This window comes from Monodon monoceros, unplaced genomic scaffold, assembly GCF_005190385.1.
Source record: "Monodon monoceros isolate NGI ecotype Baffin Bay Population unplaced genomic scaffold, NGI_Narwhal_1 Super_Scaffold_21, whole genome shotgun sequence".
In the NCBI taxonomy this organism is placed as follows: Eukaryota; Metazoa; Chordata; class Mammalia; order Artiodactyla; family Monodontidae; genus Monodon; species Monodon monoceros.
Genome location: NW_021703778.1, coordinates 82,927,621 through 82,941,601, shown reverse-complemented (window position 1 = coordinate 82,941,601; position 13,981 = coordinate 82,927,621). Strand labels below are relative to the sequence as shown.

Sequence of the window (13,981 nt, the reverse complement as noted above, 5' to 3'; positions counted from 1 at the left end):
ATACTATTCAGCCTTCCACTACTAGATGCTTACCAAAGATAAATGAAATCCTATGTTTACACAGAGACTTGTACATGAATATTCATAGCAGCTTTATTTATAATAGCTAAATACTGGAAACAATGCAAATGTCTACCAACATGTGAATGGATAAACAAATTGTTGTATATCCTTACCATGGACTATTACTCAGCAATACAGGGGAACAAACTATTCATACGTACATCAAGATGAATGAATCTCAAGATACTTATGCAGAGTAGAAAATGCCAGACAAAAGATAGCACATACTCTATGATTCCATTTACATAAAATTCTAGAAAATGCAAACTAACCTGTAGTGACAAAAATCACATGAGTAATTGCCTGGGGATTGAGAAAGAGGGAGGAACTACAAAAAAGTCTGAGGAACTTTCTGGAATGGTGGATATGTTTCCTATCTTGAGGGCTGTGACAGTTTTATGAGCTTATACATATGTCCAATTGTGAAATTTTATATTCTAAATGTGTGTGGTTTATTGTACATCAATTAGACCTCAATAAAGCTGAAATAAACCATGTAGTTATTTGAAGCAAAAATCCTAACACTGTATAATGTGAGGCCATTATTCATGTAGATCTTCTAATATATATGACAACAACAGCACAAAGGACAAAGGGGAGTATGTGTAGCTATCCGTCTCCAAGTTCCTACATTTTTAGTAAAGTAGGACAACATTAACTTTAAGTAGTATTTTAATAATTTAAGGATGCATTTTGAAATCACTAAGGCAATTGCAAAAAATTCAAGAAGGTACAGGCAAACAGCCAGTAGAAGAATTAAAATGGAATACTAAAAATATTTGCTTAACCAAATGAAGATAGGGAAGGGGAATTGAAGAACCAAAAACAGGTGAGATAAAACTGAAAACAAACAGGAACATGGTAAAAACAATCCTAATCATGTCAATAGTTACGTTGAATGTAAATGAAGTAATCACTCCAATCAAAAGGAAGAAATTGTAAGACTAAATAAAAAACCAAGATTCAACTATAGGTTGTTTGCAAGACAACCTTTAAACATGAAAAAACAAAGAGGTTGTAAGTAAAATGATGGGAAAAGATACACTATGCAAACCACAAGCATAAGAAAGCTCAAGTGGCTATATTAATATCTGACAAAATAGAACTCATAGATAATTAGATAATTCCCCTAGGAGAATTATCATAGATATGAAGAAATATTTCATAATGATTAAAGGGAAAACATAATAATTGTGTATGTGCCCAGTAACTTAAAAATGCATAAAGCAAAAATCAGCAGAATTAAGGGGAGAAATAGATAATTCCACAATTGCAGTGGGAGATTTTAACACCCCCTTCTCAGTAATTAATAGAATAATTAAATATCATAAAGATACAGAACAAGAGTTAGCACGCTTTTTCTATTAAGGGTCAGACAGTCCAATATTTTAGGCTTTGTGGGCCACATGTGATCTCTGTGGTATATATATATTTTTAAATTTATTTATTTTGGGCTGCGGTGGGTCTTTGTTACTGTGAGCCGGCTTTCTCTGGCTGTGGCAAGCGGGGGCTACTCTTTGTTGCAGTGAGCAGGCTTCTCACTGCAGTGGCTTCTTTTGTTGTGGAGCACGGGTTCTAGAGCACAGGCTCAGTAGTTGTGGCGCCTGGGCTTAGTTGCTCCACAGCATGTGGTATCTTCCAGGACCAGGGCTTGAACCTGTGTCCCCTGCATTGGCAGGCAGATTCTTAACAACTGTGCCACCAGGAAAGTCCCTCTGTGGTATATTCTTTATTGTTTTTTTTTTTTTTTACAACCCTTAAAAATGTAAAAATCATTCTTAGCTCATAGGATGTATAAAAAATAGGCTGCAGGCCAGATTTGGTCCACAGGCTGTAGTTTGTTGAATCTTGATATTGAAGATCTGAATATCACTATCAACCACCTTGATCTAATTGAGATTTACAAAATAATTGCAGAATACACATTCTTCTCACGTGCACATTGAATGTTCACCAAGATAGACCATGTACTGTACCATAAAACAAGTCTCAATACACTTCAAAAGATTGTAGAGTATATTCTCAGACCACAGTATATTTAAAATTGGAAATCAGTAATTTTTTTTTTGCTGTACACAGGCCTCTCACTGCCGCGGGCTCTCCCGTTGCGGAGCACAGGCTCCGGACACGCAGGCAGGCCCAGCGGCCATGGCTCACGGGCCCAGCCGCTCCGCGGCATGTGGGATCCTCCCAGGCCGGGGCATGAACCCGTGTCCCCTGCAACGGCAGGCGGACTCTCAACCACTGCGCCACCAGGGAAGCCCTAGAAATCAGTAATTTTAAGGTATCTAGAAAAGCCCTAAGTATTTAAAAATTAAATAATACATCTCTAAATAACCCATAGGTCAAAACAGAAATTATACTGGATATTAGAAAATATTTTGGATTAAATGATAAGGAAAATATATCAAAATTTGCAGAATGTAGCTGAAATAGGAATTAGAGAAATTTATAGCTTTAAATGTTTATATAAAAGAGGGATAGAGAAAACAATAAAACAAATAGGATAAATTCAAACATTTGGTGGATAAAGGATATATGGGAGTTCCTTATACTATTCTCAAAACTTTTCTGTAACTTAAAATGAAAAAAAAAGAAAGCTCCCCCAACCTCCTTAATTTTATATTCAGCCAAGTTGTTATTCACATGTGAGACTGAGAAACAAAAAGAGATAAGATTGGGTCAAGACAGTGGATTATCTCTCTTTCCATCCAAAATTACAAATATGCATGAAGCTCTGTAAAAACCAGGGTGACATTAGCAAATAAGAAATTTCACATAACTACTAAAAGATAGAAATCAGACAGGATGACATCTATGGGGATAAGAGTGGAGAAGAATCAAAGTACTAATCAGAAGAGCAGTAATTAACTAATTAAACAATTTTGGAATCAGAAATTAACTGACGAGCTGCTTTCAGAAGAGTAGATTGAGTAGGTTAGTCCCTCCTTGCCCTGGCCTATATCAAGAAGTATGATGGAAAGGTATTTCCCTCTACACTAGTGGTTCTTAACTTTGCCTGCCTGCACATTGAAATCATCTGGGTAGCTTTAAAAAATACTGAGCCTCAGATTCTTATTTAATTGGTCAGAAATGAGGCCTGAGCACCAGACCTATGTTTAGTATTGAAATATAGTATAAATTAGAGAAAAATAAACTTGCCTTAAAGTGCTAATTAATGTAGAGTTACTGAGAAGTTTGGTCCTGGTACAGGAATTTGGGAGGTAGAAGAGAATACAAAAATATATCCATGTGAATTGCTATTTCAAGTAGTCTGTAAGTGGACCATTTAATAAGTAAGCATTTGGAAAAAACAAAATACTGGACTACAACTACCTTCCTTTATAACAAAATAAACCCCAAGTGGATTAAGGAGTTGAATAAAACATGGAAATAAAAAAGTACTAGAAAAAAAGAACAGGTAGATTCTTTTTTTCATAATATTAGGTAAGTAAGTCCTGACAAACATGCCACAAAACTGAAACTACAAAAGACATTATTTAAATTTACTGAATAAAAACTTTAAACTTATCTATTGGTAAAACACATTATTAACCAGAGAGCAATACAGCTAAAAATTAAGAATATTTGTAGTGTTCTTACAAACCTGAGAAGTTCCCGCAGATCAATATAAAAACATAATAACATGCAAATGAGAAAAGGACTTAAGCACATGCTATTTTTATAATGAAAAACTAAAATATAAAGCAATATTCAAATTACTATAATACCCATCTATAAATCAAATGTTATTTTAAGACCCTCACCAGAAAATAAATCATTAGAAAATTTTGACAAAAAAATAATGATACACTTGATTTTGGCTATTTCAATCAGCAGTATATAATAAATTTACTTACAAGTTGATATGCGTTCTTGACTTCTTGCAATCCTGTCCTTTATAGATTCTGAAGGTGTTTTCTTGCTACCATGAATGGTCGTTGTGGAGAGTTCGTTCAGCTTCCAGTGGGTCCAAAAGTCTTTTTTAGGTTTTAAACCTGTTGATACAAATATGTATATTTAGCCAAAGAAATTAGGAGTTTAAAAATATCTTTTGTCAAAGCCTTTTTAGGAGCATTATACATTTCATTCTCACAACAGTCCTGTGAGGATTGTCAGTCTCAAGTTTCAAAAGAGGAAATCTCTACATAGAAATGTTAATGTCTTATCATATAAGACTGAGAATTAGAAAAGAGATAAGCTTGATATATACTTTTCTGACTCATAGACATAAGCTAAGTTCATAAATGGACATAAGGGGAGATTAATATTGTGAAAACTTGGAAAGGACCTAAATATCCAAAAACAGTACATCCATACAGTGGATCACAAAGTATCCATTAAAAGTTACCTTGTAAGTATTTGTTAACATATAAAGGCAATCATAACATGTTTTTATGTGAAGGACAATTTTACCATATACATATGTGTGACTATAGCTTAAACATTAACATGATTTCCTCTCAGCATAGGTGATTATTGTTTTAAAAATTTCCCTATCTGTATTTCCTATTATTTTTAAAATAATGTTTATGAATCAATTATAGTACCCTAAAAGAAATAAAAATAAATTCCATTTAAAAAGTTCCATTTTTGTTCCAAAAACTGTATAGGGTTGAATAATTGATTTAACCACACTAAACATTTATATCCTCAGCAATAAAAATGAGAACAATATAAATTCCTTTGCATACTCCATATGTTTATTCTGATGGTTGAGACAGTATATGTTAATGTGTTCGGTAAATGGGAAATATGAGCTAATATTATCATTATTAATATACATTGATATACTCATAAACATAGCCAGTATTTTCTCAGCAGTGAGTATTCAATGAGGATTATTTGCTATATTTTGATATCAAATTGGAATTTTCTAAGTGTTTTTAGATTTGGTTATCGCCTATTTCACATTAGTTGCCACTAGATAAAGTATTCAGAAGCCAGAAGTGTGATTCGTTTGAATGTTCCTCAATAGATTGTCTATGTTTTAAAATATGTAGTGTATTTGTGGAAAATCTGGGGTATAGTAAGGCTAACAGATCAGGAGATTAAAAGACAGTTTTTTTTTTATTGAGAGGGGGATCGACGTCAGAGTAGGAAGACATGGAGCTCACTTGCTCTCACAAACACATCAAAAATACATCTAGGGGCTTCCCTGGTGGCGCAGTGGTTGAGAGTCTGCCTGCCGATGCAGGGGACACGGGTTCATACCGCGGAGAGGCTGGGCCCGTGGGCCATGGCCACTGAGCCTGCGCGTCTGGAGCCTGTGCTCCGCAGTGGGAGAGGCCACAGCAGTGAGAGGCCCGCGTACCGCAAAAAAACAAAAAACAAAACAAACAAACAAAAAAACCCGTCTACATGTGGCAGATTACTCAAAGAAAACTATTTGGAAACCGGCAGAATATCTCCTATAAAACCAAAACTGCAAGGAAGATCTCCATGTAACTGGGTAGACTTGCGGGGGAAAAGGCATCGGGTTGGGACCAGCACCCCTGGAGGGGTCTGTAAGGAAGAGAAAGGTCCACAGAGGTGGACCCTTGCCCTGGGGAGCCCCCATGCCTGTTGGGAAATCCACTGAGACAGAAGAGCTGGAGAAGCCTAGACTCTAATTGTAAGGAGTGTGCGTGTGCTGGCTTGCCAACAATCAGAGCAGAGAGAGACTTGCACTGATGGCTGCCACCTCGTCACACTTCCCAATTTGAAGGGGCAAGTGCCCAGTGCCCCTCACTCCACACTACAGCCTGGCAGGAGATCAGGGGAAAGATTCAGTCTACCTGCTAGAAGTGGGATTGCTGAATCACACGGGAGTTCGATTTTCAATTTTTTGAGGGGCTTCCATACTGTTTTCCATAGTAGCTGCACCAATTTACATTCCCACCAACAGTGCACAAGGGTTCTCTTTTCTCTACATCCTTGCCAACACTTGTTATTTGTAGTCGCTTTGATAATGGCCATTCTAACAGGTGTGAGGTGATATATCATTGCGGTTTTTACTAACATTTCCCTGGTGATTAGTGATGTTGAACATCCTTTCATGTACCTGTTGGACATCTGTATGTCTTCTTTGGAAAAATGTCTGTTCGGTTCCTCTGCCTATTTTTAAAATCAGATTGTTTCCTTTTTGCTGTTGAACTGAGTTCCTTTTATCTTTTGGATATTAACCTCTTATCAGATATGATTTGCAAATATATTCCATAAGTTGTCTTTTCATTTTGTTGTTTTCTACTATGCAGAAGCTCTTTAGTTTGATGTAGTCCCACTTACTAATTTTTGCTTTTGTTGCTTGTGCTTTTGATACCATATCCAAAAAATTGTTGTGAATACATATGTCAAGGAGATTTTCCACTATGTTTTCTTCTTAAGAGTTTTATGGTTTCAGTTCTTTACTCCATTTCAAGTTAATTTTTGTGAGTGGCATAAGATAGGAGTCCAATTTCATTATTCTACCTGTGTGATCCAGTTTTCCCAACACCATTTATTGAAGAGACTATCCTTTTCCCATTGAGTATTCTTGGCTCCCTTGTCAAATATTACTTGACTGTGTTTGTGAGGGTTTATTTCTGGGCTCTCAATTTTGTTCCATTGGCCTATGTTGTCTTCTTTCCTATAGTTTCCATGTCTTGCTCAAATTACATATATGATCATACATGTTATCTATCCATCTTTTCCACTAGAGCATTTACTATATTAATCATAGTTACTTAAAATTTCCTGATATTCTAATATCTGTGTCATATCTAAAACTGGTTCTGATGATTTGTCTCTTGATAGTGTGTTTATTTTTTCCATTGCTTTTTTGTAGACTTCATAACTTTTGTTGAAAGTCAGACATATTGTGTAATGCAGGAAAGATGAGGTAAATAGTTTTCAGGCCTTGAAATGGGCTTTTTGTTTGGTCTTAAGCATGGGTAATTAAGTCAATCTGGAAGGGAACTGAGAGCTGGGCTGTGTTTGGGTTTTGTTGTTACTATGATTACCTTTAGTACTCTACATGCTTCAAATTCCTCTACGATGTAAACTGCCTTGCCAGAGGTTTTTGTTTTCTGTTAGTTTACTTCCACATCAGCATCTGCTCCACTCTCAGTTTTAGATCTTTTGTGTCTTCTCAGAAATGGTCTTTTCCACACTTGTGCCCCTCTCCCAGCAGTAGACTGCTGTTACCTGTCAGTTGATGTTTGTTAGCCTGGTAGTGGTAGGTATTCTCTGTTCTGAATCAGCATCAGCGTTGGGTTTTGTTCCTGGGTCTCGGGATAGGGTCTTCTCAGTAATCCAGCCTTGCCCCAGCTGTAGCAAACTTGTTCTTGGCCCAGTATGTATTCCTGGCCTCTGGGGTAGAGGTAGTTTTCTGTTTCCCAGGTGAGCTGTGTCTCCACTTCTTCCCTAAGGGCAACTACATTTGCTGCTCTTCCTCCCCACAACCTTTCCCCCTCCTCCTGCTGTGGCTTAAAGCTTGTTGTTGTTGTTAACATAGAGGAGATAGAAGGATCCAGGCAAGGCTTTATGCCTTTTTATCAGTGCTTCTATTACATTCCCCCAGGCTTTCTCAAGACTGTTATTCCACCCTCAGTATTTCTTGTAAGATGTGTGGAGAGAAGCTTGCAAGAGAGGGCAACTTCTCCCTTGTTTTAGGTAGCTACTAAGGGTTCTATATTCTCACACTAGACCATACTCAGCTTTAAGCAATTCATTAAAAATTTTGGCAAAGGGAATTCCCTGGTGGTCCAGCGGTTGGGACTCCATGCTTCCACTTCAGGGGGCTGGGGTTCAATCCCTGGTCGGGGAACTGAGATCCTGCAAACCACGTGGCGCAGACAAAAAAAAAATTTTTTTTTGGTTGAGTTCTTCTTACTGGCTTTTATGGTATCTGGCTGCATCTGCCCCCAAAGAGCAAGTGCTTGCATCTGGTCTCTCCTTGGAGGCCCCTTTCTTTAGATTTGGGGTTGACTGCTCTGCAATCTCTGATGGGTTCAAGGAAAGTTTTGAATTTCCAGACAGTCCAGTGTTTTTTGGTGGAAGGGTAGAAGTAATATCATTTTAGTTTTCTACATCCTAAGCAGAAGCCAGAAGTCATGGCACAAATTTTAATCTTGCTCATTGTAAGGCTTCCATGTGGGATTCAGTCATAAGGCTTGTGCCAAAATCTAGCCAATCATACAAAATCTTAATGTGTCTGTAGAGAAGTAGCCTCCAAAGTCTTCCATATCCTAAATTATGTTACATGGCAAAGGGGAATGAAGGGAGCAGATGGAATTAAGTTTGTAAATTGGCTAACCTTAAAATAGGGTATGTGGGCTTGTCCAGGTGAGCCCAATGTAATCAGAAGGGTCCTTAAATATGGAAAAGGAAGGTAGAGGAGTCAGTATCAGAGTGATGCAATATGAGAAAGACTGACCATCCATTGCTGGCTTTGATAATGAAAGAGGGCCATGAGGCAAAGAATGGAAACAGCTTCAGAAAAGTTGCAAAGAAACAGATTCTCCCCTAGAACCTCTAGAAGAACACAGCCCTGCCAAACATCTTCATTTTAGCCTAGTGAAACTCATTTTGGACTTCTGGTTTCCAGAACTATAACACATTTATGTTGTTTTAAACTAAGTAGTAATTTGCTATAGTAGCAATAGGAAACTAATACAGTCTCTGGTGCTCTAAGAATTGTGTATAAGGAGCTCTGGTAACAAAAATTTTGTTTGTGAAAAACGAACCAAAAATGAAAGCCAAATGACAATGTAAGAAATCAAATTGAATATAATGTAAATAACCTAATAAAGTGATTACTTCATCCTAATAAAAAGGAATTTTTTTTATTAAGGAGGAGAAATTGAATCAAGTATTTTAGATCTATGCTATAAACATCTCCTCAACAAAGAAATAAGAAAAACATGTCTTATAAAATTCTTTCAACAAGCGCTCTAGCCAATACAAAATAATCACAACTGAGAGATAAAATCTTACTAAAAGTTGAAAAGGTCGTTTATGAGCATAGACTCAGAAAACATGTGACTCTTGATAGGTATGCAATGTGAGAAATGCATTGCAAGAGAAATCTGTACATATTCATGATTAAATAAACCATAGAGGCTCTAGTGCAGCTACCACTACTGCCTTTGTTTTCAACTTAAATTTTTATCAATGAATAAAAATTAAAATGAACAATCATGTACAGTTCAATGAATCTTCACAAATTTAATATATGGTGTCCATGTTACCAGCCCCCAGAAACAAAATATTCAGCATTCCAGGTGCCCTCCTTTCTAGCCAGGACCAATTCCCAAGAATAAACATTATCTTTACTTCTAAAATTATAGCTTAGTTTTGCCAGATTCTGAACTTTGTATCAGTGGACTCATACAGGATCTACTCTTTTGTGTCTGGGCATTTTTCCCCCCTCAACCTTGTTTCTGTGATTTGTTCATACTATTGTATATAATTATAGTGTGTTCATTCTCATTGCTGGTAGTATTTCATTATATGAATATTCCACAGTTTATCTAAATTTCATATTATTGATGGGCATTTGGACAGTTTGTTTTGATTATTATATAAACAGTGCTGCTAAGAACATTTTGTGCTTTTGGTGTACAGAAATATGTACATTTCTGTAGGTTATGTACCTGGGAGTCATAGATATCCTGGTCCAAACTCGCATATGTTCAGCTTTATTAGATATTGATTGTACACTCCCACCAGCATGGCTGCCTTTTATCTTAAGAAAATGCAGGTTTGAATTTTTTTAACTCTGTTTGAGATAAGTGTACATTTACATGCACTTGCAAGAAATAATACAGAGAGATCCCCATACCCTCTATTTAGTTTCCCACAAAGGTAACTAATACCTTGTAAAACTATAATATGGTATCACAACCAGGATATAGACAATGATATAGTCAGGATATGGAACGGTTCCATCACAATGATTCCTCGAGTTTCCCATTTTAGCCACACCTACCCTCCACTTTAAACCATTTTTTTTGCCTGATGTGAAGTTAATAGGCGAGGAAACAATAGATGATCCTTTTGCTACAGAAATGTTTTCTACTAAGGTGAAGTAGCCCACAGAGAAGTATTGAAACAAGTGTTCAACAGGGATGACTAGCCTATGTTGGAAGGATATGCATTCATAAACAGCCGTATTCAGACTAGAAGTGAGCAATGAAGTTTACTAAAGATAGATCAATTTTGTGCCTGTGTAGATGGTTTTATAATAAAACTGAGATCATTCCACCTTCTGTGAATCCTAGGGTGTTAATCAAGTACGTGTTTTAGCATATGAATAATAAAGCCCAAGTAGTTGCTGGGAAACACTGGGAGGATTAGGGAGGGCTTGCTTCCTCTAAGTCTTCAGAAAAATTTCCCTTTTCCTTCTCTGCAACAGTTTTTCATAAATTAAATACCGGTGTTTTTATTTTATTCACCTCAGGGGGCAATATTCCATTACTCATAGGAGTTCAGACACTGGAGTCTGACAGGCTTAAGTTGAAATCCTGGTTCGTTACTTAGTAGTAACTGTGGACAAATTCTCTTAACCTTGGTTTTCCCTTTTGTAAACGAATAATAGCATATTGCTATAATAAGGATTTTTGAGGCTTAAGTGGGATTTTTTATGTAAAATGTGGATTTCTCTTGCTCAGCTTGCTGTTGACTTTGCTGTGGATTTAACCCTCTTTCTATAGGTACAAATGGAGACCACTTGTCATGTCTAAATTCTTGCCCATGTTTGAGTCCAGCATCCATTCATCTAGCATAGTTCTGCTGTTCCTTCAATGTCTACTTATATTCTTGAGTCAGGCTATGAAGATTACCTTAATTATCACCGTACTTTTTCTTCCTTTGCTTTCAAATGCTTTTAGTGTTTACTATTTCTTTCTTGTAATTCTCCTATAGTGTAGACACCATTTAGGGCACAGTCATCTCCTTGTCACATTTTAAAATAATCACTAAAAATTTGAGATTTTGTTATAAAAAAATGCAAATGTTGACGAATATTACATCTCAAACTTAAATCCCGATTCCATAAAACCCTACCACCACAACCTTCTCTTACAGTCTTCACCATTTCAGTAGCTGTCTAGTTGCTCAGGCTAAAATTCTTGGCATCATCCCTGACTCTTTTATTTGTTCCACTTTCAACTTCTATATATCAATAAGTCCAATGGACTCAGCAGACTTATCTAATATAACTTGCCAGCTCCTCATCCTTTAACCAACCTGTTCTAACCAATCACCATGTCTCATTTCTATTACTGCAATATCTCCAACTGCATTCCTGATTCCTCCCTTGTCCCCTCTATGGTCTCTTGTTCTCCCAAAAGCTAGAGAGATCCCTTATAAACATATTTTAGGTTACAAGTATTATTTGCTCAAAATCATCTAGTGCTTTTCCATTTCACTCATAATGAAAGAGTCCTTATAACTGCCTATAAATTATGAGATGCCCTGAACTACAGACATATCTCTGACCTCATCTTTCTACTTTTCAATTCCTTTCTCATTCTACCTCAGCTACATTGGCTTCCTTGCTGTATTGCAAATATGCTAATCTTCTACCTGCATCATGGCCTTTTCATATGCTGTTCCTTCTAACTAAAAAGTTTCCATTCCAGATATCGACATAGTTCATTCTCTCACTTCTTTTGAGTCTCTGATGAATATTACCTTCTCATAAGGTATTCTCAGGTAACCCAATATGAAATAACACCAGTCTCAGTGGATGTGTTTATAAACACACATTAGAAGACTCTAGAAGGTGGAGACAAGAAGGCAGACTAACTAGGAACCTCAGGACCCAAGGTACAACACAACAGTGAAGTCCTTGGGTTTTCTTTTTGACTCATATTTCTGGGTGCTAGAGAAACCAGAATCCAGAAATGGTAACAGGCAAAGATAAAAGAAGTCTCAAGAAAACCCTCCTCTCTCTAGCCAAAGGACCAGGAAAAGGGCTGCCTAGTAGGACAGAAAACTTTTAGACAATAACTGCTTACTCCAGCCAAACACAACAGGAAAATCTGCCGCTCCAAACCCACCGCCAGAAAAGGGTGGTTGGAGAGCCTCAGCTTCCACTCTCACTAGGGTAGTATCAGAGGAGGCAGAGCAGAGACAGAAGACTTTTATTCCCACAGGACTGGAATGAGGTGCACTTTCCTCTCCCTATGGAAAGTGGTGTCAGAGGAGGCCTAGTGGAGACTGTGACCACTGCCCAGATATAACAAGGCTACCCTCCCCCTTATAGTGTCAGTGGAAGCCACTTGGGGAGCAGTAACAAGGCATCCCTGCCCCTAAAAGCCAGGGTGGTATCAGTAGAGGTCTGCTGGGAGCTGTAACAAACCCTCCTCGCACCACTATGTCAAAAGAGACCAAGTGGGTAACCTGGACTTTCATTCCCCACCTGACAATGCCCTTCTCCCCCAACTAGAGCAGTGTCAGAGGAGGCCTGTTGAAACACAAAATTTAGATAAGATTCAGTCTTACAATACCCAAAATGTCCAGGTTTTAATTGTCATATAAAAAACTAGGAAATTCAACTTGAATGAGAAAAGACAATTGCCAGCATCTAGATGACACAGATTTTAGAATCACAAGGATTTTTCAAGCAGTTATAATAAAAATGCTTAAACAATAATGAACACACTTGAAACAAATGAAAGAACAAAGTCTCAGTGAAGAAACAGAAGATATAAAAAAGAACCAAATGTAACTTTTATAACTGAAATGTACAATAACCAAATTTTTTAAAAAATCAAGAATGAGCTTAACAGCAGAATGGAGGGGACAGAAGAAAGAATTAGTAAACTGGAAAATAGAATAATAGAAATTGCTGAATTTTCAACCTTCAGATTAATTCTACCAGTCATAGCCTATAAAACTTCCTGAACAAGAACATTTTTGTTTACTTCAGTTAAAACTATCCATTCTGATATTTGAATAGGATAAGGTATTTATATTAGTGTTCTTGCCTTTACTTCAGGCAGTTTGCATGTGGAATGCTTTGAAGACCCATAGGAAGAGCGTAAAGTAGACACCCCCCCACTGGATTTACCAGAAGACTTAAAAACCTTTCCTTATACATCTCCTAGCTCATTGCTATCGCTCATCTAAATATGTTATATACATTCTTCTTTAAGTACATAATAGATCCTAGCTCATTGCTATCGCTCATCTAAATATATTATATACATTCTTCTTTAAGTACATAATAGAAACTAGTTAAAAGCATAAGAATTACAAAAGAAATATGAAAACTATATTTGCAGATGATATGCATAGAAAACCCGAGACAATCAATGACAAAGCTAACCTGAATAAAAGGATTAAGTAAGACAGTGACTTATAAAATTTCATACAGAAGTCAATATGAATTTTCGGGGGACACAATTCATTCTACAACAGGTCTGTAGGAAAGTTGTTCTGTTCTTCACATTTTTTTTCTTATAGTATTTTTGTATGAATGCTGTGCTCATTCTCTTTTTGCTTCTTATATCTGAATTAGTTGGATTTTTCTCTATAATTAGGAGACTCCTGTCCTATGTGTATTAATGGAGGTGGGTGGTTCTCAGGGTTGTTTTCTAGCATGTACCTCCCAAGGACTCCCTCCTTAAAATATGAAACATTTTCTTAAAGAAATGGTTTGGTTACTAAGAATTGACACAAAACAGTTTTAAAAAATTAGTCAAAATTTGGACAGATTTATAAGAAGGACTTGAAAACAGTCAATAGCTTCTGGTAGTCCATAATGGTATAGTAGTCTTAGGAAACAATATTGGGGAGGTATTTCCAGGAATATGAAACAATACCTACTTTTAAACCCAAGTGCCTAAATCTCTAGCTAAGTACTCTAGGATGGAATCTTACTTCCCTTCAGCCTTTGAGTCCTACCACTCCTACCTACACACACACACACACACACACACACACACACACA

General features: G+C 36.8%; 1 protein-coding gene across 1 annotated transcript in view; it reads right to left on the bottom strand.

Moving 5' to 3' along the window:
• FAM227B (family with sequence similarity 227 member B) overlaps positions 1-13,981 on the bottom strand; it is a 288,612-nt gene that overhangs the window by 209,266 nt on the left and 65,365 nt on the right. The window contains exon 10 of the mRNA XM_029237204.1: positions 3,924-4,061. Coding sequence (XP_029093037.1) covers positions 3,924-4,061 — 138 coding nt within the window. The remainder of the gene's footprint in view (positions 1-3,923; positions 4,062-13,981) is intronic.